General features: G+C 33.9%; 1 protein-coding gene across 1 annotated transcript; it reads left to right on the top strand.

The window, feature by feature from the left end:
• The first annotated feature begins 397 nt into the window (after positions 1–397).
• LOC117330330 (nicotinamide phosphoribosyltransferase-like) lies at positions 398–27,952 on the top strand. The gene is made up of 9 exons (XM_033888536.1): positions 398–497; positions 5,437–5,667; positions 13,380–13,508; positions 14,168–14,326; positions 16,694–16,824; positions 20,414–20,642; positions 21,744–22,004; positions 23,365–23,487; positions 23,606–27,952. The coding sequence occupies exons 1-9, from the start codon at positions 441–443 to the stop codon at positions 23,738–23,740; spliced, it is 1,455 nt and encodes a 484-aa protein (XP_033744427.1). The 5' UTR covers positions 398–440; the 3' UTR covers positions 23,741–27,952.

The following is a 27,952-nucleotide window of genomic DNA, read 5'->3' as shown; positions in this document are numbered from 1 at the left end:
ATTTTTTAAATTGTGTTTTGATATAAATATATATATATATATATATATATATGATAACGAGGAGTTGATTCAGTATGTATTCTTCTTTTTATGTATAGGGAAGTGATTTTTTATCTTAATAATTTTGTTTCTTGATATAAACCAAAAAACAAAAAACAAAACAAAAACAACTTGATTTAAACAGGGACGTAACAGATAGTGTTTTTAATATGTAATCAGCGACATAATGTATGCCCATGATGTAACCTCTATGATATAAACAATCTCAGACGGGATCTTGACTTATTAAGTGTTTACAAACACTTTGATACAAGCTTCTGACTGTCGAATTATTTTAATATTATGTCAAGAAACGTGTAGTTAATGGAAAGAGTGGTCTCCCTTCGAGCACCGACTCGCATCGTTGCTATGACGTCACGATATTCCTATTAGCGTACAAAATGGCGTACCCGGCTGGAGGAACGGACAACATTCTGCTTATCACCGACTCCTACAAGGTAGAATGTTTGTGTTTGATACTTTTGCTTGTCTTAGATACTCGTACGGTAATAAGGCTACAGTGCTGTGTTTTTGGTGACCAGAATGTTTAATGATATTTCACGAGAACAGAATTATCTCGAAATCGTCGATTGTTGTTATTACGCTAAATCAGCCAATTTCACCACACAGCTTGTCAATGACTTATAAAACCGATCACCCACACATACAACGTTCGTGTTAAAACATGCTTTTTAACGTCTTTAATTAAATCCCTGAATCCAACAAGTAAACAAGTAAATGATTTAAGGTTTTGATAATTAGTTTATATTTTTCTATGGAAAATGAAAGTAGAAATACAAATTTAATCGGAAATTATTTTTATCAAAATTTTCAGAAATTTCTTTGAAAAAGGAACGAAAGTTATGAAAACTGTTTTAAATTTGTATATTAACTTTAAGAAATTACGAATCATTATACTGACAGATTAATAATGCTAAATTATTTGAATGCACATTATTGAAATGTTTTCCCCACATATATTAATCAAATCTTTTTTTTTTTTGACATTATAATGTAACTACAGTGTAGTTAGAAATATTAGTAAAATGCTTACTTATGCAAGAAAAAAATCAAAAATAAGGAAAAATAATTTTATACGGTTATGCAAATTAAACTAAACATAATTTTTGATATATATATACATGTCATGTAGATCAGAGAATATACTTAAATGCAATATAAACAAATAATCAGGAAATAAAACTTATGTATAATAGATCCACAGAATTTCATCTATCATTGATCTTCCGATAATAAATTAAATGTACTTTAGGGATATATTTTTTTGCCAAAGTGTAAGTGCAATTTTTATGATAATACACCTTTATTGAGTATGGTCATATAATTATGAATAAATCAGAAAATAAAACCTCATCAGAATTGTGGTTTTACCATCTCTCAATGGTTTCACTTTGTGGCTCATGAGTAGTCATGTGACCATTATGATCAAATCAGTATTGAAAGACATGTACAATACTAAGGCAATATATAGGACATGTCCTGTTAAACATTGCCTGCACTGGAACATTTGTGAAAATATGTGCACCTGTGTATCCTGGGTTGTTTGGTATGGTTTATGTTTAATTGTAATAGGTGATATTAAAATTACTTCCTTGTATGAAAACATAAATAGTGTTGCATATGATTTGTTAAAAATAAAAGAAACTACATGCTTGGTTACCTGAGCTTTAAACTTCAAAATGATATGAACATCTATTACATTTTTAGTTTGGAGACAACATTGATTAAGAACATGAAAATACTGTATTAACTATGATAATGATAGATATATATGGTAAAAGATGGAATGTTATCACACAAGATAAAGGGCTGTTCAAATCAACAATGTTTTAGTACATTATAAGACACTTTTGTATTTTTCATACAGTTGTTTGCAACACATGGATTTGAAGTTCTAGGAAATTTCCCAATCTAGTGAAAAATGTGTCTGCTTTTTATAGCCAAAAGTGACATTCATAGCTAAAATTTGCTTAATTGTCCCAAACTGATTGAAACACTTTTTTTTCTCTCTCAAATTATATATATTAAAAATAAAATATGAATTTGCTTTAATTGGTGGTGAGATTTAAAAATACTACTAACTGTATTAATTGTCAAGGAAGAAAATTACTGTAATGTTATGTGTTGTTGTTTCCTACGTACTGATCCACTGATAAATAAAATTTAACTTCCTGGAGACTTGATATTGACACAGATAAAATTTAACTTCCTGGAAACTTGATATTGACACAGACAACAGCAAACATTAAATTGAATATATAACTAATATAAGAGGCTGCCACCCATGAGACTCTTGTGGAAAATATCATTAAATTACCAGATAAAACTATCAAAATCATCTGTTCAATTATATATACTATATATTAAAAACAAGTATTCTAACCTGAATTATTTGGTTTTCAAATTAAATAGCTTTCACTGGTGGTAAACTGCACATTTAGTCATATAAGGTAGACTAATATAGGCTTTGCCTGTTGTTCAAAAGGATGCTTTTTCATCTTCATTTTTATCATTTTATGTGTAGATTGGTCATTTTATATATCTGTTTGATATATTTTCTGACATTTGTGATGGCTCTTTGTATGATACTTCGTATTACTGTATGGGTGTCATTTGAGGCAGAGTCTCCTTGTAGTAGTTGGTGACTTCCTCACTGAACAACATACAGGAGGCCAGTCGCAAGCCATCCAGAGCAATTAGGTTAAGTCATCTCACCCATGGACATAACCACGACAACAGACACTAGTCCGTTTCTCACTTCCCCTTTTTAGAAACACAAAGAAACTTCATTTCGAACAGATCTTTATCTGAGCTAGGTCGGAATACTTGGTCTGGTGCTCTAGCCAACTGAGCTATCATGGCCCCTGAGAATTTTTAGCTGTTAGAATGATACAACTCCTATAAAAAGCACAATGTGCCAGGATAAATCAAAATGAGAGTTCGCCATGGGAACTTTGTTGATTTTTAATTGCAGACAGTGCTGTTTTCAGGGTTCGGTGATTTTTTTTCTTTTCTAGTATGACACTCTGAAAGAAAAAATATTTAAGATATCTTAAATTTTGTTCATTTATAATGTTGAAAAGTGTAGGTGATCCACACATAAGGAGGTGAAATACAGAACACCTTACATATATAGGGATTTTAGAAAAGTCAGATCATTTAGGAAAAAATTGAACAGCAGAAAAAAAAAGTTTAACAAGACTTTTAAAACTGATACTGATAAGTATTTAGTTAGCTATGATGCATGTATTTTTATTTTATGATAAACTTATATCATTATTATTATCAATATGTTTCCATACAGGACCCTGATATGAAACCTCAGGTCATATGTATGTCACATGTTGCAATCATTGTACCTTACACTAAATTTCATTGCTTTAGATATGAAAAAATATCAACTTTGTCAAAATGGTTTAATTGTGTCTATACCCTTTGAATGAAGGGAGACATATATTGTATTAGCATTGTACCTCAATATCAAAGGTCAGATAAGTGTGTATTTTTCCAATTATTTATCCGAGCAATAACTTTAAACTGTTAAAAGATATCTAAATGAAAGTTGCTGTATACTTTTATCACCCACTGACAAAATGCATTGCTTTATCATGATCATGGGATCATTTCAACCTTGACCTAAATGTCAAAAAGGTCAAATATATAAAAATTTTCTGGGACATAACCTCTTAGCCATTGAAGATTCTTGATAAAAGTTGCATTAGCTAATATAAAGACAATGTGCAATGCATTGCAATGCCATCAGGTCACTTTAACCGTATTCTCAAGATCAAAGGTCAGAGTTAAAATTTTTAGCCCACCATCATCAGATGGTAGACTATTCAAATTGTCCTAAGTCTTTGGTCTGTCATCAATCTGTAACCATGCAATCCATCATATCACTAGTACTCCTTCTTGAATTGGACTGAAGGGGTATATCTAAACCTTCACCTAGGCCTGTACATGTAGGTTCAATACCCTTGGTCCCTAGTTGTATCCATTTAATTTTGAGTGTTATCGGGAAAAGAAAATGACTGACAAGGAACCATCTCATGGTTTGTAAGTGTCTAAGTTTTCTTTTTATCAGATTTCATTAGAGTTCAGAGGAAAAGAGGAAAGAACAAAAACTTTATAATAATGCAAATTGCTGTTTTGTAAAATATAAGCTGTTTATTAAATTCAAGAACGCATGCACTTTGCTAAGTTGTTATAACCATCAATCAGGAATATAGCAGAAGAGCCATATATATATATTAAAAAAAAGAAGAAGAACATAAGGGAAAAGTAGAGCAAAAAAGGAGCCTTACATAAACCCACTAAAGATCATTCAATGGTGTGTGGCGAGATCCATCTGGGATTTCTTGTTCACAAAAACAATCTCTTGTTAATTTGAATCTAAGTGAAAAATTTGGTCAGAGTTCATTTGAAGGGGCATGCAAATGAAGAAATTTGAATAAATTTAACATAAACATCATTTATGTTTAATTTTGTTGTGATACTTTTCAAATTTCCATATTAAATTATTTTCTATTGAATTATTCATTAAAGAGCATGTTATTGCATTTCAGATTACATGTACATGAGTATTTTAATAAAATCATCTAAGATGACTGCAAACAATGTATACATGTATCAAAAACTTAAATAACAGGATGTGTTTCTTATTAAGCAACTCATGTCAAGTAATTAGATATTTTAAACAATATACTTTAACATTATAAATATCAACTGATAATAATCACTCTTGTTGAGCCTATAATGGAAGCACATGAGGGTCTTTGGGGAATCAAACTCAGGCCACCTTAATAGGTGAAAGGCAGGTGTGTTAATTACCACATGTGGCACTCGACCACCCTACAGGTACACTTTGTAATCAAGTCCTTGTTCTTATGGGTTATTACCCATCAACTAAAATTGCAAACATCACATGTAGCAAAATCATTAGATAAGCAAAGCTCTGAACCTAGAAGTCATTAATGAATAGTATTGTTGAGATATAATCATGTTAATTCCCAGAAAATGTCAGATTTCCATTGTGTCAGTGATAAGTTGCACTGTACAACAGTCTCGAACATACCTGCATAGATTTAGAAATGTTATACCAATATTTTCATAAAAACATGGAATGATAAACCTAATTATTTCTTCATTTTCAGGAAAAAGCATAAAGATTTAGCTTTTGCTAACAGCTTGTTTTTGTCCCAGACTTAGCACTGGCTCACAGTTGCCCATAGAGTGTGCTACCATTGTTTCTATATATCATTAGAACCAGGGCCTCTGTGATAGCAGTAATTAAAATAAATGTATTTATATATATACTGAGGCAGTAAACCAAAAAAATCCAGAGAAGTGAACGTTAGTTTTTATCCTCTTCAACAGGTGACACATCATAAACAGTACCCTGCCAACACAACAGTTGTCTGCTCCTACTTTGAGAGTCGAGGAGGAAAATTTCAGGAAATTGTTTTCTTCGGTCTACAATACATCATTAAGCGCTTCCTAGAAGGTACAGTGGTCACAAGAGAAAAGATAGAGGAGGCCAAAGCACTGTACAATGAACACTTTGGTCATGATTACTTCAACGAGGAAGGATGGAATTATATCTTAGAGGTAAGGAAGACATGTTAATATTTTAATCTCAAAGGTCATCAGGAATTGGTACTATAAAAAGCCACTTGTTGTGTTCAGTTTATAAACAGCTCCAAATCATTATCTCATATACAAAATTGCTAACTTAAATATTCTATCTAAACCATTTTATGATTATTGACTTTTACAATAAAATGCAGTATACATGTATATCTATATGTAGAATAATCACCTAGGCCTGCAGACAACGGATGGAAACTTTTTTTTTTAATTTTTGCAAATATTTTGCTTTTTGGAATGTTTTTAAAAACTGTATGTATGTTTGGTAATGAATCACCTTCAGGTACACTTATGTTATGAAGCTATATGTATTTCGGTTTATCTGGCAGTATGTTGATATTAGCAATAACTAATAACAAGAGACTTGTTTTTAGGTATGACTAACCATACATGTACATTAGTTAGAAACACTGCTCTGGTTTGACTTAATATTACTATCCTATTATACAGGAAATTGTGTAAAACCTTCATGTTGTAATACTATTAGCTCAGACTCCTACACATTCTGACCCTGTACAATTAATCAATGCTGATATGTAAATTGCAGTAATTAATAGCATCAAATCATAATGCTTGAGTTCAGATGGACAAACACTGTGAAGTTGGTGCTGATCATTATAGAGTAACATCATTGATAAACTACACTAATCAATATGTTGACATGGTTAGGTTGTGGCTCTGTTTACTATTTTATGAGCTCATAGATGCAACAGTATTCATTATAACACGTACACAGTGTTTTTATACCCTTGTTTGAGTTGTGCTTTATACACATAATTATATGTTATGGGTATTGCATTAACAATGTTTAATTCTAGCCTTTGTACATAAGAACAGCGTATGTTGCATGCTAGATTTTATTCAAGGCCAAATATACTGAGGAGTCAATGTTACATGCATGCTATGTGTGATTATCAAAGACTTCTCTCTATCATTCCTTGGTCTTTGATATGTTAATGTCTTATTTCAAGGACTTCAGTGTAAATTTCGAACCATCTTAAAGTTTAGACAAATTGAAGTTTATGTCATTCAATATATACTCAGTCTATATTCTGGACTCTAGCCTAAATCTTGGCTGTAGACCTCTACACTCTGGCCTAAATCGAGACTTTAGATATCCTGTACTCAGTCCTAAATCTTGCCTGTAGGCTTCTACACTCTAGTCTAAATCAAGACTGTAGATATCTTGTACTCAGTCCTAAATCTAGGCCTTAGACCCCTACACTCTAGCCTAAATCTTGGCTGTAGACCTCGATCTACACTCTAGCCTAAATCGAGACTTTAGGTATCCTGTACTCAGTCCTAAATCTTGCCTGTAGGCTTCTACACTCTAGCCTAAATCTTGGCTGTAGACCTCTACACTCTGGCCTAAATCAAGACTTTAGGTATCCTGTACTCAGTCCTAAATCTTGCCTGTAGGCTTCTACACTCTAGCCTAAATCTAGGCCTTAGACCCCTACACTCTAGCCTAAATCGAGACTGTAGATATCTTGTACTCAGTCCTAAATCTAGGCCTTAGACCCCTACACTCTAGCCTAAATCGAGACTGTAGATATCTTGTACTCAGTCCTAAATCTAGGCCTTAGACCTCTACACTCTAGCCTAAATCTTGGCTGTAGACCTCTACACTCTGGCCTAAATCGAGACTGTAGATATCTTGTACTCAGTCCTAAATCTAGGCCTTAGACCCCTACACTCTAGCCTAAATCGAGACTGTAGATATCTTGTACTCAGTCCTAAATCTAGGCCTTATACCCCTACACTCTAGCCTAAATCTGGGCTGTTACAGACCTCCTCACCTCCTGCCTACATCTTGGCTGTAGACCCCTCCACTAGATTTAGGCTGTCAACATTCCTGAAATCTGAACCTGTCTCTCATCATTTGGTCATTAATGAGCTCAGCAATAGAATTTAATGTAATGTTGTAAGCACACAATCATCATAGTTATACATATAGGTTTCTTATAGCAACAAATAAAGTGCTGTAAACTTGTTATACTATATTCCACTACAGCCGATCAGGGGACAGATCTTTATACTGATGCTTGTGCTATATATGGCCATGGCGCCATATCAGGAAGTGTTCATAGGCCTGAGAGTACATCACAACTCTCGAGAGGCTTTGTGGCGGGTTGGAACACGCCCTTTGATCCAGAGGGTTTAAGGAAATTGACAGTTCTGATGTGACTATATATTGACATTATAGTATTGATTTGTACAGAAAGTAATATTCTGTTTTCATTAAGTGTTACTAAAATAGCCAGGACATTTAATTGTAAAACACCACTACTGTAAAAGTGAGGTATTACTAACTGGAAAGCTTCATGGTTGAGCTAACACAGGTTTATACTTCACACGAGAGTGTTTAATTAATTACATTAACATACCGGTATGTATACTCATAACATATAACATACAACTGCATTCTTTATAACGTTAACATACAGGTGTATTCATATTCGCATTAAACATACAGGTGTACAGTATAACAAATTACATATATAAAACATACAGGTGTATAATAACTTACATAAAACATACAGGTGTATACTAATTACATAAAATATATAGATGTATAATGAATTACATCAAACATACAGGTGTATAATAACTTACATAAAACATACAGGTGTATAATAACTTACATAAAACATACAGGTGTATACTAATTACATAAAACATACAGGTGTATAATAACTTACATAAAACATACAGGTGTATAATAACTTACATAAAACATACAGGTGTATACTAATTACATAAAATATACAGGTGTATACTAATTACATAAAATATACAGGTGTATAATGAATTACATCAAACATACAGGTGTATAATAACTTACATAAAACATACAGGTGTATAATAAATTACATAAAACATACAGGTGTATACTAATTACATAAAATATACAGGTGTATAATAACTTACATAAAACATACAGGTGTATAATAACTTACATAAAACATACAGGTGTATAATAAATTACATAAAACATACAGGTGTATACTAATTACATAAAACATACAGGTGTATAATAAATTACATAAAACATACAGGTGTATACTAATTACATAAAATATATAGATGTATAATGAATTACATAAAACGTACAGGTGTATGATAACTTACATAAAATATATAGATGTATAATGAATTACATAAAACATACAGGCGTATAATAACTTACATAAAACATACAGGTGTATAATAAATCACATAAAACATACAGGTGTATACTTCATTACATAAAACATACAGGTGTATACTTCATTACATAAAACATACAGGTGTATACTTCATTACAGAAAAAATATATAGATGTATACTTCATTACATAAAACGTACAGGTGTATACTTCATTACAGAAAAAATATATAGATGTATACTTCATTACATAAAACATACAGGTGTATACTTCATTACATAAAACATATATAGATGTATACTTCATTACATAAAACGTACAGGTGTATAATAACTTACATAAAACATACAGGTGTATAATAAATTACATAAAACATACAGGTGTATACTTCATTACATAAAACATACAGGTGTATAGTTAATTACATAAAACATACAGGTGTATAGTTAATTACATAAAACATATACGTGTATAGTATAATTACATAAAACATATACGTGTATACTATAATTACATAAAACACACAGGTTGGAGACATCTGACTATCCTCTATTATATAAAACATTCAGATGTGCACACACAGGTGTAAATTTGATGATACATGTACATATATAATATATATATATAACTAGGGACCACTGAGTATTATTGTAGGTATCTACCAGTATATATAACTAGGGACCACTGAGTATTATTGTAGGTATCTACCAGTATATATAACTAGGGACACTGAGTATTATTGTAGGTATCTACCAGTATATATAACTAGGGACCAATGAGTATTATTGTAGGTATCTACCAGTATAACTAGGGACACTGAGTATTATTGTAGGTATCTACTAGTATATATAACTAGGGACACTGAGTATTATTGTAGGTATCTACCAGTATAACTAGGGACACTGAGTATTATTGTAGGTATCTACCAGTATATATATATAACTAGGGACCACTGAGTATTATTGTAGGTATCTACCAGTATAACTAGGGACACTGAGTATTATTGTAGGTATCTACCAGTATAACTAGGGACACTGAGTATTATTGTAGGTATCTACCAGTATAACTAGGGACACTGAGTATTATTATAGGTATCTACCTGTATATATATATAACTAGGGACACTGAGTATTATTGTAGGTATCTACCTGTATACATGTTACTAGGGACACTGAGTATTATTGTAGGTATCTACCAGTATAACTAGGGACACTGAGTATTATTGTAGGTATCTACCAGTATAACTAGGGACACTGAGTATTATTGTAGGTATCTACCAGTATAACTAGGGACACTGAGTATTATTATAGGTATCTACCTGTATATATATATAACTAGGGACACTGAGTATTATTGTAGGTATCTACCAGTATATATAACTAGGGACCACTGAGTATTATTGTAGGTATCTACCAATATAACTAGGGACACTGAGTATTATTATAGGTATCTACCTGTATACATGTTACTAGGGACACTGAGTATTATTGTAGGTATCTACCAGTATAACTAGGGACACTGAGTATTATTGTAGGTATCTACCAGTATACATGTTACTAGGGACACTGAGTATTATTGTAGGTATCTACCAGTATAACTAGGGACACTGAGTATTATTGTAGGTATCTACCAGTATACATGTTACTAGGGACACTGAGTATTATTGTAGGTATCTACCAGTATAACTAGGGACACTGAGTATTATTGTAGGTATCTACCAGTATAACTAGGGACACTGAGTATTATTGTAGGTATCTACCAGTATAACTAGGGACACTGAGTATTATTGTAGGTATCTACCTGTATACATGTTACTAGGGACACTGAGTATTATTGTAGGTATCTACCTGTATACATGTTACTAGGGACACTGAGTATTATTGTAGGTATCTACCAGTATACATGTTACTAGGGACACTGAGTATTATTGTAGGTATCTACCAGTATAACTAGGGACACTGAGTATTATTATAGGTATCTACCTGTATATATATATATAACTAGAGACACTGAGTATTATTGTAGGTATCTACCAGTATAACTAGGGACCAATGAGTATTATTGTAGGTATCTACCAGTATATATAACTAGGGACACTGAGTATTATTGTAGGTATCTACCAGTATAACTAGGGACACTGAGTATTATTATAGGTATCTACCTGTATATATATATATAACTAGAGACACTGAGTATTATTGTAGGTATCTACCAGTATAACTAGGGACCAATGAGTATTATTGTAGGTATCTACCAGTATATATAACTAGGGACCACTGAGTATTATTGTAGGTATCTACCAGTATATATAACTAGGGACACTGAGTATTATTGTAGGTATCTACCAGTATAACTAGGGACCAATGAGTATTATTGTAGGTATCTACCAGTATATATAACTAGGGACACTGAGTATTATTGTAGGTATCTACCAGTATAACTAGGGACACTGAGTATTATTGTAGGTATCTACCAGTATATATAACTAGGGACACTGAGTATTATTGTAGGTATCTACCAGTATAACTAGGGACACTGAGTATTATTGTAGGTATCTACCAGTATAACTAGGGACACTGAGTATTATTGTAGGTGTCTACCTGTATAACTAGGGACACTGAGTATTATTGTAGGTATCTACCTGTATACATGTTACTAGGGACACTGAGTATTATTGTAGGTATCTACCAGTATACATGTTACTAGGGACACTGAGTATTATTGTAGGTATCTACCAGTATATATATATAACTAGGGACACTGAGTATTATTGTAGGTATCTACCTGTAAACAAAATGTACATGTTACTAGGGACACTGAGTATTATTGTAGGTATCTACCAGTATAACTAGGGACACTGAGTATTATTGTAGTTATCTACCAGTATAACTAGGGACACTGAGTATTATTATAGGTATCTACCTGTATATATATATAACTAGGGACACTGAGTATTATTGTAGGTATCTACCAGTATAACTAGGGACCAATGAGTATTATTGTAGTTATCTACCTGTATACATGTTACTAGGGACACTGAGTATTATTGTAGTTATCTACCAGTATACATGTTACTAGGGACCACTGTATAACCGATGAGAATATCTGTGTAGCTATGAGTTCTGCCATGGCAATGGGACAGAAATCTATAGCTGATTGATCTAAGACAGAGAGGATGGAAGACAGGACTTGCTAAGAGTGAAGAACAAATGTTCTACACTGAACATGTTTTGCCTGGCCCTTCAGGTCGCTGTAGTTATCTTCAGGTGAGACAGGAGCCTCAAGTGGAAAACAAATTTGTTCATCGGAGTATGAGCTGATCAGGAAACATGAATTATTGATTGGTTACAATCAAAGGACATATAATTAATAAGCATTTTATCGAGATTTTTTTTTTTTTTGATTTTCATAAAAATAGATGTTATGAATATGGAAAAGCAGATAAATTTATAGATGAGATGAAAAAATAAAATGAAATAAAAATGATTAAATTTAATATTGAATGTGCATTATAATTTCATTGCCTTGATAACATTCTGCAAATTAAAAGTCAAGGACAGTGACTTTGTTACCAAAAGGCCCATGGCAGAGACCCAATATGTCTGTAGTATGCTGGCATGAAGGACTACCAAGTTTGTTCAAATGGATGACCTTGACCTTCATTAAAGGTCACAGGGATCAAATATACTAAAATCTTTAAATAACTTCTTCTTGATAACCAAAAGGCCCAGAGACCCAATATTAAGTTTGTAGCATGCTGGGATGAAGGGCTACCAAGTTACCAAATGGATGACCTTGACCTTCATTCAATGTCACAGGGGTCAAATATACTAAAATCTTTTAACAACTTCTTGATAACCAAAAGACCCAGCGACCCAATATTAGGTCTGTAGCTTGCTGGTTTTATATTCGAGATGCATTATTGATAGATATGCATGATTTTATCACAACTGCTTTATAATGATGTGTAATATTGCTTTATATTCATTGTAATATTGCTTTATAATCATATGTGTTGTGAATCAACATTACATGTGTCTATGTCCCAACACACCAGACAAATAAATGTAAAATGATAGCATATCTTCTGTAAATGAGTGCTTTAGTGGGAAGTTTAGATTGGGCATATACTAAATTCAAACACTATAAAACTGTACCCTTGGTTTCTGGTGTTGAAACACTCAATTGTGGCAGAACTGGATGGTTGCAGAACTGTACTGGGCTGAGATCCCAGGTTAGTCCCAGTCTGATCATGCATTTTTCCTCTCCTGTTACATTTGGTGCCAAACTGGATAATTGTCTTGTGTGTCCTTTTTGGTCACAGGTGGGATGAATGTAGCGGAACTGGACTGGGCTGAGCGCTGGTGGCCAGGTATCTCAAATGTTTAGAGTGTGTGTAAGAGGTTGGAGTCTAGATCTGGTCGTTGCATTTTTCCTCACTAAAAACCTGCTTTATGGCACATACTTTACTTTTCTATGTTTTTCATGCTATGAGTACTATAAATAGTTACTCTTCGTCTTATAGAAACATGAAGGCAAACTACCTATGAGGATCAAGGCTGTCCCCGAGGGATCTGTGGTCCCTTACAAAAATGTCCTTTTCACTGTGGAGAACACGGATCCAAAATGTTTCTGGCTTACCAACTACTTTGAGGTGAGTTACAAGCAAAGACCAATCACTTAGAGAGTTTACAAAATAATTTTGGTGTGACAGTCATACAGAAGTTTTGCTGTAAATATTATCAACAGTTTCCATGATGATTTATAAGCACATTTAGGTGACATTTTGTTAATTCTACAAGACAATTTTTTTATCTCAGCAATAAAGAATTAAAGAAAGCCTTCATCCCTGTTACATCTGTCACAAATCTGATCAAGAATAAGAAGTTTGCCATGCACTCATTGGGTACTAATAAGATGCTGATAGTTGTATGGTGAAACATAAATTAATGCAGTTTAATTGGAAAATTAATTGTTTTTCATTCTTGAAATTTTAATTAGAGTATAGAACGAGAGGACCCAACACCTTGATTCTAAATGGCGTTTTATAAAATTTGTCATCTAGGCGTGGATACCTTTGAATTTTTCACTTTTTCTAAATTTTAAATAAAAAATTTGTTTAGCTTCATTTTCCAGCAAAGGTGAAATGTACGCAGAAATATTTCAAAAACATTCTCTATGTTCACAATAAAATGTTTATTTGATAGTTTCAGTATGTTAACATGAGAATAACATCTTTTTAATACATATTGAAAGTTCTATGAATTTCCATATACAAAGTTATTCTACTAATGAGATAACTGTTAATTGTAGACCCTGCTAGTCCAGGTCTGGTACCCTATGACAGTGGCCACAAACTCTCGCTACCAGAAGGAAATTATCGCCAAGTATCTGGATGAGACTGCAGATAGCATGGAAGGTCTTCCTTTCAAACTCCATGATTTTGGTTTTCGCGGATCTACATCTGTAGAGGTAAATGTTTTATCATTTCAAGGGTTGTAATATTAATATATTGAATGATTGTGAATGAATTAGACTCTATGTCTCCAGGTAAAATGACTTACACACTACTAGTATAATAGGAACTGTCTCATGGTTTAATGAGTTATCCCCCTTTAATCTATTTCTTATGATTAATATTAACAGAATAAATATACAAGTATTGATTGTGTAATACATTATCCCCGACTTGCTGACTGGCATACCAGGTACATTTAGTTGGAACAAGACAAATATTTCTCGATTTATAAATATATTGTATTATGAATACAACAAATATATTTTTTATATCTTAAGATGTTAGGAGTTATCCCCCATCTGATCTGCTGGCATCAGAAAAAAAGGCTTATTACAAGTGTCTAAGAAGTTATGTTGCATCCAATGTATTGAACATTCTAAACATCTACCTATGTAAATGTTCATATATCTTTACGTCACTTATAATTAATTTTCCATTGTTTGTATGCAGAATGCGGCTTTCTGATTGGTTGAGATTTTTTTTCATACCACTATGAAAGAAATTCCGAGAATGGCGCAAAAAATGTGACGTCACAATACCACAATTGACATTGCATATTGATTTGAGAAAAAGAATCCCATATAAAACCAGTAAAATTGTACATAAAACATGTTTTAAATTAGAAAATTATTTTCAAAATTAATTATAAGCATTGATGTCAATTATTTTTTAGTTTCATAGAGGTATGAAAAAAAAATTGTTTGCAAACTTCTGTAAGAATCATACAGTTTGCAAACAAATTTGTTCGGATGAAACTAAAAAAAATTGACATCAATGCTTAAATAATATCCATATATATGCAATATACATTGTCATCAAAGTGTTTAGATCTTATAGATGGTATGTCACTTTGATCATGTCATAGTATTAGGTTATAAGTGTCCTACCAGTAAAAGCAGGGGGATTATAGGTTTCCTCTTTGTCCTTCATATAGCAGTGAACGTATGAACGTAACACCAAAGTTTGTCAGCAATCTAGTAGCTTCATTCCTTTGGGTATTTTATTCCATCTTCACACAATGATACTTGGACCATACTATCTCAGACAAGTTGTATAAGGTCATTGTTACAATTTTTATTGGGGTTGCGGGTAGGGAACATGTATTGCTTTAACAATGCTCAGTATGCTTGTTTATCACTACTTTTTATGGCTTGGTAGATCATAAGTTTGGGGCTCACACAGAGTCATAAATTGTCTTCATTCATCATTTGTGTTTCTGCATTATATAAATCCAATCATAATCACAGCTTATCATCGTTATGTTCAGTTCATTCATGGTTTAAGATTTGGATTACCTGTCACTGTTTTAGTGTGTCTATACAGTATGATATTAGTCAAGTGTTTGAATTGGAGTACACTTCCATTGTGCTGGTATGAGAGAAGCAGAGAAGTTCTAGCAGTCTCTGTTAATAACGAGTTACCTCCCTTTCTATGAGTTTATATTTGATGATGATAGCAGTTCTAGCAGTCTCTGTTTATAACGAGTTACCTCCCTTTCTATGAGTTAATATTTGATGATGGTCCGCAGTTCTGGCAGTCTCTGTTAATAACAAGTTACCTCCCTTTCTATGAGTTTATTTTTGATGATGGTTCACAGTTCTGGCAGTCTCTGTTAATAACGAGTTACCTCCCTTTCTATGAGTTTATTTTTGATGATGGTCCACAGTTCTGGCAGTCTCTGTTAATAACGAGTTACCTCCCTTTCTATGAGTTTATTTTTGATGATGGTCCACAGTTCTGGCAGTCTCTGTTAATAACAAGTTACCTCCCTTTCTATGAGTTTATATTTGAAGAAGATAGCAGTTCTGACAGTCTCTGTTAATAACGAGTTACCTCCCTTTCCATGAGTTAATATTTGATGATGGTCCGCAGTTCTGGCAGTCTCTGTTAATAACGAGTTACCTCCCTTTCCATGAGTTAATATTTGATGATGGTCCGCAGTTCTGGCAGTCTCTGTTAATAACGAGTTACCTCCCTTTCTATGAGTTTATTTTTGATGATGGTCCACAGTTCTGGCAGTCTCTGTTAATAACGAGTTACCTCCCTTTCTATGAGTTTATTTTTGATGATGGTCCACAGTTCTGGCAGTCTCTGTTAATAACAAGTTACCTCCCTTTCTATGAGTTTATATTTGAAGATGATAGCAGTTCTGACAGTCTCTGTTAATAACGAGTTACCTCCCTTTCCATGAGTTAATATTTGATGATGGTCCGCAGTTCTGGCAGTCTCTGTTAATAACGAGTTACCTCCCTTTCCATGAGTTAATGTTTGATGATGGTCACACCACTAATTTAATGTAATATGTGTTATAACCCCTGCAGTCGGCTGGGATAGGTGGAGCTGCCCATCTGGTAAATTTCATGGGTACAGATACAATTGCTGCTATTGCCACTGCCAGGAGGTTTTACGGCTGTGATATGGCAGGTTTCTCCATCCCAGCTGCAGAACACAGGTAAGTGCCAAGTAGGTACATTGACATTACATTATATATTCTGATTTCTACCCATGGAAGTTTTAATTATCATCATCATGCAGGGATAGCTTTTGAAGTTGTGGCTCACAGACTGCGAGATCTACTTGACCCATACAATTGACCAACCGTTTTGATTGAAATACAATACCTGATAATTTATTCTCACATACATAAATATAGCTTTTCATATACATAGACATTAAAAAAGCCTGTTCAAGTGTCAGTAAACTGAAGTATTACTATGTTTTGGCTGATTGAATTGGAATAAAGTATTAATTGAAACAATGTGTACTTACATGATCTGCGACATGGGCATGCAGTGCTCATGTTTACACTAACAACACTAAAAAAACAAGTTTACAAGTATAAACATTTATTTATCAACTCAAATTTTAGGAACCAAATCTTAAGTGAAAAATGACCAAAAAAATTCATTCAAACATGCTATCAGATGGTGAGCTAACATTTACAAATGTCATAGATGGGTGATGTATATTCATATAAATAGTCATTGAAGAGGCCGGGGGTGGTGCATACACTCTGCCAGGTATAGAGAGTCCCAAGCCCGAATTGAGAAAGGAGGAGGGAATCTGTCATATATAGCCAGTCCCAAGTCTGTATTGAGAAAGGAGGAGGGAATCTGTCATATAAAGCCAGTCTCTAGTCTGTATTGAGAAAGGAGGAGGGAATCTGTCATATATAGCCAGTCCCAAGTCTATATTGAGAAAGAAGGAGGGAATCTGTCATATATAGCCAGTCCCAAGTCTGTATTGAGAAAGGAGGAGGGAATCTGTCATATAAAGCCAGTCTCTAGTCTGTATTGAGAAAGGAGGAGGGAATCTGTCATATATAGCCAGTCCCAAGTCTGTGTTGAGAAAGGAGGAGGGAAACTGTCATATATAGCCAGTCCCAAGTCTGTATTGAGAAAGAAGGAGGGAATCTGTCATATATAGCCAGTCCCAAGTCTGTATTGAGAAAGGAGGAGGGAATCTGTCATATAAAGCCAGTCTCTAGTCTGTGTTGAGAAAGGGGGAGGGAATCTGTCATATATAGCCAGTCCCAAGTCTGTGTTGAGAAAGGAGGAGGGAATCTGTCATATAAAGCCAGTCCCAAGCCTGTGTTGAGAAAGGAGGAGGGAATCTGTCATATAAAGCCAGTCCCTAGTCTGTATTGAGAAAGGAGGAGGGAATCTGTCATATAAAGCCATGCAGTCTCTAGTCTGTGTTGAGAAAGGGGAAGGGAATCTGTCATATATAGCCAGTCCCAAGTCTGTGTTGAGAAAGGAGGAGGGAATCTGTCATATAAAGCCAGTCCCAAGTCTGTATTGAGAAAGGAGGAGGGAATCTGTCATATATAGCAAGTCCCAAGTCTGTGTTGAGAAAGGAGGAGGGAATCTGTCATATATAGCCAGTCCCAAGTCTGTGTTGAGAAAGTAGGAGGGAATCTGTCATATATAGCCAGTCCCAAGTCTGTGTTGAGAAGGAGGAGGGAATCTGTCATATATAGCCAGTCCCTAGTCTGTATTGAGAAAGTAGGAGGGAATCTGTCATATATAGCCAGTCTCTAGTCTGTGTTGAGAAAGGGGGAGGGAATCTGTCATATATAGCCAGTCCCAAGTCTGTGTTGAGAAGGAGGAGGGAATCTGTCATATATAGCCAGTCTCTAGTCTGTGTTGAGAAAGGGGGAGGGAATCTGTCATATATAGCCAGTCCCAAGTCTGTATTGAGAAAGGAGGAGAGAAACTGTCATATATAGCCAGTCCCAAGTCTGTATTGAGAAAGGAGGAGGGAATCTGTCATATAAAGCCAGTCTCTAGTCTTTGTTGAGAAAGGGGAAGGGAATCTGTCATATATAGCCAGTCCCAAGTCTGTGTTGAGAAAGGAGGAGGGAAACAGTCATATATAGCCAGTCCCAAGTCTGTATTGAGAAAGGAGGAGGGAAACTGTCATATATAGCCAGTCCCTAGTCTGTATTGAGAAAGTAGGAGGGAATCTGCCATATGAAGCCAGTCCCAAGTCTGTGTTGAGAAAGGAGGAGGGAATCTGTCATATATAGCCAGTCTCTAGTCTGTGTTGAGAAAGGGGGAGGGAATCTGTCATATATAGCCAGTCCCAAGTCTGTGTTGAGAAAGTAGGAGGGAATCACTGAATCAATCAACAATATCTACATGTACTTGATATCGTGAGACAACTTTGACAAATGGAGCCTTCAGAAGGACAAATAACAATGACATATTATACATATTCACTTCTGTTGTGACATCACTATATATTATTGGGAAGTGTTGTGTAAGCTGATAAAATCTACAAAAAACAAAAAAAAAGAATTGAATAAGCCTATTGTTTAAACATATTGCTTTTTAAAGAATTATTTTATCTGCCTGAAGACTTACATGATAACGTTTTCACCCTTTTTTGATATTGAATATGTATATAATATAAGAAAATAATGCAGGTTTTGTCTTGTTTTGTAGGTTAGGTAATATTATGAAAACTTGTTCAAAAGTTTATGAAAAGGAGATGAACTGTCATTTCAAGCTGTTCATGGTCTTACATCTTTAAAGCTAATAAAAAAACCTAGATGAGGAGAACAGACATGAAGCTTAGTCACATTTTTTGGTCACCTATCCTCTGCTGTCTGTTCATAAACAGTTAAAATTTACAGCTTCTTCTTATTAAGCAAGAGGCACAGAGACCTGATATATTGCATAGGCATATAGTATGCTTGGGTAAAGAGCTATCGATATTGTTTAAGTGAATGACCTTGACCTTCATTCTAGGTCACAGAAGTCAAATATGCTAAAATCTTTAAACACCACCTTCTCGCTGTCCAAGAGGCTTAGAACCCTGATTTTTAGGCTATATATAGCTTGCTGGGGTGAAAGCCTATCAAGATTGTTCAAATGAATGACTTTGATCTTCATTTAAGGTCACAGGTGTCGATATGCTAAAATTTTTAAATGCTTTCTTCTCACTAACCAAAAGGCCCAAAGATTTTATATTGGGCTTTTAGCAAACTAGGTTAGATGACATTGACCTAAAATTCAAGGTCACAGGAATCTAATCTGCCAAAATATATCAAAACTCAGGGGACTGTTAAGGCTGATTGGCCTTTTGTATTAAAGAAGTAAAGAGTAAAGATTGTCCTAGCAAATATAACTTTAAAAAAGGTAAATTCATATGATACCCTGGCAAGGAAATCAGCTCTCTCTATTTTGAACAAGTCTATTGCCATCTTGAAAACATTTGCTGTCAGGTATGTCAATCGACCACTATCAGTTCACGTCATACTTACCGTTGTCTGTCTCAGCCACGATGGATGAGGAAACTGCCATTACCCTCCTCATAGCTAGATTGATATACAAAAAAAATTGATTACTAATGATATACAAGCAGCAGTTAAATATAATCTGGTAATCTGCCTAAGATGTGTCCAAAAAAGTGACAAATTTTAAACTCACATTCAACAAATACATTGTAGTCCTGCCCTTTACTCTAATAAAATTTCTTATAAGACAGCTATTATTCAAACATTTGGTATGCTAACAGAATTTTGTTCACATTTTCAGTACAATAACAACATGGGGCAAGGATGGTGAGTTGGAGGCATTCCGTAACATGCTTACCAAGTTTCCCAATGGGCCAATGGCCTGTGTCAGCGACAGCTATGACATTTGGAATGCATGTGAGAAAGTATGGGGAGAAGAGCTCAAAGACGAGATCATTGAAAGAGGAAAAAGTGGCGGTGTCCTTGTAGTAAGACCTGACTCCGGAGTACCAGAAGAGGTTGTGGTAAAGGTAGGGATGAAAAACAATTCTACATTCTAGTTCATTCAAGATGTTACTTTACAATTTATTGTCATTCTGATGTATCAATGTCTTTATCAAAGTACACTCTATACACAACTACAATAAAACCCCACTTACATGAACTCCCCCCTTCCTTGCATACTCCATGTTCTTCGAGCTGTTCTATTGGTCACGTCCAAATATATTCTTTGTAAATTAAACTTGGATAAGTCAAACTGCTATTCGTTGAATACCCTACATTTCTCCTACTAGTATTCACCCCTTTCCTTCATATTCATAGAATTAGTGCTACCTATTTATTGATCAGGTACCACACTCGACAATTTTTACCTGTGTCTGGGCCAACCTCAAGGTGCCATGGTCGAACACAAACGTGTTTATACTTTATACAAGTATCGGGTCAGGACAGTAGATAGGTACCAGATTAATGCTGCCTTCACTACATACCTACGCTACCTGATTTTAAGTATTTATTAAAGTTACAATGATAATTGTTGATATATGGCTAATACATCAGACATCCAATGACTGTACAACATTTTGAAGGTAATAGAGGATCTGCATGTTTAAAATAATATTTGATATTTATGGGAAGGATTGACTATAGTGTTTACAAAAGTGATCACCTTAATTTCTATTTTACATTATGTCAGAAAACATTTTTACATTTATATTTACCATGAATAGATGTACCTGCATGGCAGATACTTACATGTAAATAGGCAGGCCTTTGCATTTTTGGACACTACAGTCTATATCTAAGTAAAGTTATTAAATCATTCAATTTTGTGTATGTCTTCCCTCATGCTACAGTATTCAAATTTAATGTTTACCGTTAGAATATATAGATACACTCTATATTGTACTAGGCATAATTATTTATTTGAAGATTGTGTTTGTTGTTAACATATGATGATGACCTTAAGATCTAAAACTAACCTGTGATAACTTGCATATCTTGTATCCCATGAGCTATTGACACTGTCCCCTGGAGTTCGAGTTAGCAGGGTTTTACTGTACTTTTAGTCAACATGAATTCAAATTTATTTTTTCAGTTAAACAATGTTTCTTTATATATTGAAACTACAGGTGCTGAATATTCTGGGTAACCAGTTTGGTACCACAACAAATACTAAGGGCTACAAGATGCTTCCACCGTATCTGAGAGTGATACAAGGTGATGGCATTTGCTACGAAAGTCTAGGTGAAATTCTGGAGGCCATGAAGAAAGTTGGTTGGAGTTCAGACAACCTTACATTTGGGAGTGGAGGAGCTCTCTTACAACGGTTGGACAGGGATACCCAGAAATGTGCCTACAAGTGTAGCTATGCTGTTATAGCAGGCAAGGAGGTACTGTGTCATTGACCTTATATAGACATGTATCTAAAATTGTGGCTACATTGTTATAGCTGGCAAGGAGGTACTGTATTTTAGACCTTATGTTGTATATATACTTGTGTCTAAAAGTGTAGCTATGTTGTACTATGAGGTACTGTATCATAGACCTTATATAGACATGTGTCTAAAAGTGTAGCTATGTTGTACTATGAGGTACTGTATCATAGACCTTATATAGAAATGTGTCTAAAAGTGTAGCTATGTTGTACTATGAGGTACTGTATCATAGACCTTATATAGAAATGTGTCTAAAAGTGTAGCTATGTTGTACTCTGAGGTACTGTATCATAGATCTTATATAGACATGTGTCTAAAAGTGTAGCTATGTTGTACTATGAGGTACTGTATCATAGACCTTATATAGAAATGTGTCATGAAAAGTGTAGCTATGTTGTACTATGAGGTACTGTATGATAGACCTTATATAGACATGTGTCTAAAAGTGTAGCTATGTTGTACTATGAGGTACTGTATCATAGATCTTATATAGACATGTGTCTAAAAGTGTAGCTATGTTGTACTATGAGGTACTGTATCATAGACCTTATATAGAAATGTGTCATGAAAAGTGTAGCTATGTTGTACTATGAGGTACTGTATCATAGACCTTATATAGACATGTGTCTAAAAATGTAGCTATGTTGTTACAGTAGGCAAGGGGGTACTGTATCATAGACCTTATATAGACGTGTGTCTAAAAATGTAGCTATGTTGTACTATGAGGTACTGTATCATAGATTTTATATAGGCATGTGTCTAAAAGTGTACCTATGCTGTTATAGTAAGCATGGAGATACAGTAGCTGCAGATCTAATATAAACATGTGTCTTCAAGTGTAACATCATCATAGACCTTACATAGACATGTGTCTAAAAGTGTAGCTACGTCTTTAAGGTAGGCAAGGAGTTACTGCATCATAGACCTTATATAAACATGTGTCTTAAAGTGTAACTACGTTGTTATAGCTCGCCACGCGGTACTGTATCATAGACCTTATATAGACATGTGTCTAAAAGTGTAGCTACATTATTATAGTGGACAAGGAGGTACTTATCCGTTATTGTGTTAATTGAAACTTAAATCTACCTATATTACTTTGCAGCTTGTTGAGATGAAATGTCCAACATGAATTATGTTTATTGATTATGGGTTCTTCCTTGTTGAAAATATCTTAAAACAGGTGCATACACACAATTGTAATGTCATGGATCATAAATTATTCATTTGAAACATTTCAAATTAGTATTTAAAAAATTAAGGTTAAGAAATTGTAACAGATTGATTAAATGATGATGACGTTTGCCTGCTACAGGTCAATGTGTTTAAGGCGCCAATCACAGACTCAGGAAAGAAAAGTAAAAAGGGACGTTTAACTTTGGAGTTTGAGAATGGACATTACGAGACTAAGGAGGAGGGAAAAGGAAACCCAATTATGGTTTGTATTTCGGTATTTGCTTTCTTCCTATCCTTATATACCTTGTACATGTTTATCAACGTATTACCTGTATCATCCATTCATATTCCTAAACTTTTGTCCATACGTTCTGTTGTAGGATGCATTGGTAACAGTGTTTGAAAATGGGAAATTACTAAAAGACTATAGTTTTGATGAAGTAAGAGGAAATGCAGAATTGGAACTTGTGAAGCAGAGGAAAGAAATGAGCGGTCAGCAGATGGAAGATGTATAGGTTAGAAACTGTTAAAGGTCAAACCAGACACTGACCATAGTGTTCAGTACACAGTTCTTTGGACTTCTTCTGCCATCAAAATACCATGGAATATCATATTAATTTTAATTTATGGATGCTGAAACACCAGACCTAAATGTATAGAGAAACACTAAGCAGACATGTCATGTAAGTTTAGCTTCTAGAAATAATGTTGTCATTAGAGATATAAAGTATAGCTCCCACATTAATGGTATTAAAACATGTTATAATGTACAACTTTTGTTATATATAATCATACACTAAGTATAAACCATCATTTCTTTGGCTTTCTTCATCATCTAAAACATTGTTTTTTCTGCTGGTTATAATTCTGTACCACTTTGTTATATATCATGTGACATTGTATGTCATGTTATATGCATGTCATGTGACATTTTATGTCATGTGACCTGTTGAATATCATGTGACATGTTATATCATGTGACATGTTATATGTAATTTTTACTGAAATGACCTTTGGGTCCAGTTTCATTCCAGAGGTTGGCTTGTTGGTTATACTTGGCCTCTGTTGGCATGGATTGATCAAATTGTCTTTCCTATGTCTGTCCTGTTTTTTTGATGATAGTAGGTATTTATATATACTATTCAATGCCTTATTTACTCTGTTTTGTTTTTGCATTCACCCATTAATTTTGCTCTTCAATGGTCTTTAAGATACAGTTTCCCTTCTAGTGGCATGGCAGTATAAATCAAGTTTGTCCTTAGATAATATATGACACTAATGCACTGTATTATAGCCTAAAAGGTTTGTATGTTTTACATTCTAAACAGGGTGTAATTTATTTCCCCAAAGACAGAAATATCTATCTGTCCAAGACATAAATTCATTGATTATCATTTTATTTTTGTTCTATACTTTGTTTTTATAGAAAATTAAACCTGAATGTCCCTAAATATCTTGTGTTATGCTATTTTCAGTAGTAAGTGTTTATTTTAAATGTCAGTTATGATATGAAGATATTTACACAAAGGATAAAGGTATATTGTTGTTCTGTTTTGTTTTGTTTTTTCACTGATTGAAACAATACATTACCATTATTTTTGCTTTAAATGAGGATTATTATTGATATGGCACAAAACTGTTCTCACTGATATTCAAAAATCATAGTTTGATAGCATGATTGTTTTAGTTTCCACATTACTTTGTAGGTAAATAAACTTAGATTTTATGGGTAGTTTTTCACTTGATGTGAATTGATTACAAAGCTACCATTTCAGTCCAACTACATCTGCTTTTCAAGCTGAAAGTTGTAGCAGATCAGTATATTTTGGTTATGGGAAAGATGAATCTTTATTATCCTGTTATTCATAGGTACATTTTGGCCTAGAGTATGGTTAATCTGTCCATTCTTGCCATGTATATTTTGACCAAAGCAAAGATACATCTATCTTGAAATTTCTCCATGAAAATTCTCACATATTTTTTTAACAAGAAATCACCACTTCATCAGTTGATAATGTTATCTTGCACCATCTACTGATGTAATAGACCAATCCTTTAATTACATCCCCTGCTACATTAATAGACTCATCCATCAAAGTTGCTTCCCCTGCTACAGTAATAGACTCATCCATCAAAGTTATTTCAACCTGCTACAGTAATAGACTCATCCATCAAAGTTATTTCAACCTGCTACAGTAATAGACTCATCCCTCAAAGTTATGTCAACCTGCTACAGTAATGGACTCATCCATCAAAGTTGCTTCTCCTGCTACAGTAATAGACTCATCCCTCAATGTTAATTCCCCTGCTACAGTAATAGACTCATCCATCAAAGTTACATCCCCTGCTTCAATAATAGATCCATCCACTACTTACTCATAACAAAGGCTGGAAGATACCAATCAGGGGAGTGTCATGTGAATGCTGGTATATTCTCAATATCTGATGTGACAATACTCAATTTATTATCGTAAGAAAAATTACAATAAAACAACATATCTACATGTAGTACTAAAGTAAGACTTGGACCTACTCTAAATATGACTTGTTTCTTCTCTATGTAAAACATACAAAATGCAGTGACTAAGATTTCCAATTTGATGTATTAACATGGTTCTGCTCAAGGTTTAAAAGATTAACTGTTATACCCATATTTCCATGCAGCATTGCTGATTAAGATGATGTATTTGCAAGTTCATCCGTCCAGCTTTTGTCAAAGGATTGTCCAGATAACAAATTATCGGCAAACGTATGTAGAGAAAATAATATTGCAACATAAGTAATTTCATATCATCATTCAACTTTGAGATGATCCCCACGTTCAAATATCAATATCGCTGAACAATAAGGTGACCTTTGAATAGATGAAGCAATTTTTATAAAAAGCACACTTCTACCAGTGTATATTAAGTAAGTCATTATTTTGTTCCATTCTTATAGTTTGATAAGAAAGAATATTTATTTCCTCAAAAACAGGTTTCAGTTTTTATTTCCCGCAATTTTACTAATTCTATCAGTTATCTATACACTTTGATATTTTCATGACCAATCCCAGGCTATTTAAAATTTCCTTTTGCGTCATCCACCGGAAACGACCCCATTAATTCCAAGTATGTTTTCATAAGGATGTTACGAACGCAGGAATAATGTGCTTCTATGTATATATCGAATAAAACAATATTGAAATAAAATTAACATACAGACCGTATATGTATGATAATTGTATGATTATTTCTATATACTGACGGATTTATTTAGACGCACTCAAATTGTATCACCCAACTAAGTTTGAACCGATTTCCATGGCATTCAATTTGTTCGTCCGCTGTGCTTGCCTTTTAAACATTATATAACATCTGCAATTATCGAAATCAAAATTTAGCGGAATGCTTCAGTGCAAAAAGCACTTAATTAGAATACCGCTAAAAAGATGCACGTTTACAGTATCGTAATTATGTACAGCAATAAAGTGCATGATGCCACTGCTAAAATATACACGTTTACAATTACGTAATTATGTACAGGGATAAAGTTCATGATGTGTCTCAGGCTTCCACCACACGGCCTTTCTATTGCATGGTGGACTGAACACACGAAATGGTTTGTTTCAGATCTCGGACAAAAAGAGCATGTGAATGCTTAAGAGTTTTTTTTATGTAAGATGGATTTTGTGGATTACTTGGTAGATTAGAATAATGTAGATGGCTAAAGTATGTTTTTGATGAAAAAGTAGTAATTTGTTTATGACGTCATAGTACGATTTTTGTTACCATGCAATGACCAACCAATGAAAAAACCGTGTTGTAAACACATTATTATTCAATATATTTGTATTTATATCTATAACACGCTTCTCAAAATTTAACTAAGTTACTTAACAAATCGACTAATGATTTCCTGAAAGTCCAGAGCAATATCGACTAATGATTTCCTGAAAGTCCAGAGCAATAAAGTGTTGAATATTCAAACAAAAGATATTTATAGGTAATAATAAAACCAATTGACCAAACTCACAGGGACTGGCACTAATTCATAACTCACAGTCCATGAATTATGTATGTTTGATACTATAATACTTGGGTTTACAGGTCCCTGTGACAAGCATTCTATACAGAGAGATGCATGTACCACAGGCGTCTGCTTCTGGTAAATATTTATAGAAAAGATATGTTAGCCCCTACTCTTACTATATCAACAAGGTGGAACACTCGGATCAGACGATGTATCGATAGTGGAACGGAACTAGCGGTATTGATTGGTCGACAATTATAGCTTGTATTGTTTACAGAGCTGTCGACCCTTTAGATTGACTGTTGCATACCACTCTAAACACTACTCCAGTTCCGGTTTTAATCCATTTTATCTTCATTAAATCATTGCCATCTGACCGAAGACTAACATGAATTGATATATAAGGATTCTAAAACCAATGTACGTTACTGAAGTTTGTGCATTACACCTTGTTGATATGTTGATAAAGTAGGAGGGCTAATATTTTTTTCTATTAATACTAACAGATGCAGACACCTGTGATATATCCCAACATGCCTACCAAACTAACCGTGAATACACAGTAGTACTTTTACATTATTGATTTCTATGTTGATGAGTGTAACATGTTTGTATACTTACAGATTTGTATAAATGTATACTGCTTGGTATAACTCAAAATTTCCAATTGTATGCTTTTGACTGTTGAGATGAATAAAAAAATCACCTAATAATTA

Source organism: Pecten maximus, chromosome 7 (genome assembly GCF_902652985.1).
Source record: "Pecten maximus chromosome 7, xPecMax1.1, whole genome shotgun sequence".
NCBI classification, from domain to species: Eukaryota; Metazoa; Mollusca; class Bivalvia; order Pectinida; family Pectinidae; genus Pecten; species Pecten maximus.
The sequence above is the reverse complement of the archived record's forward strand: the minus strand, read 5'-3'. Positions and strand labels throughout refer to the sequence as shown.

What these genes read in the sequence shown, in the direction of transcription:
- LOC117330330 (XM_033888536.1), top strand. Translation starts at nt 441, where the DNA reads ATGGCGTACCCGGCTGGAGGAACGGACAACATTCTGCTTATCACCGAC. An exon ending in GCGGATCTACATCTGTAGAG is followed by an intron (nt 14,327 to 16,693) that starts GTAAATGTTTTA and finishes TAACCCCTGCAG; the next exon opens with TCGGCTGGGATAGGTGGAGC. An exon ending in ATCCCAGCTGCAGAACACAG is followed by an intron (nt 16,825 to 20,413) that starts GTAAGTGCCAAG and finishes TCACATTTTCAG; the next exon opens with TACAATAACAACATGGGGCA.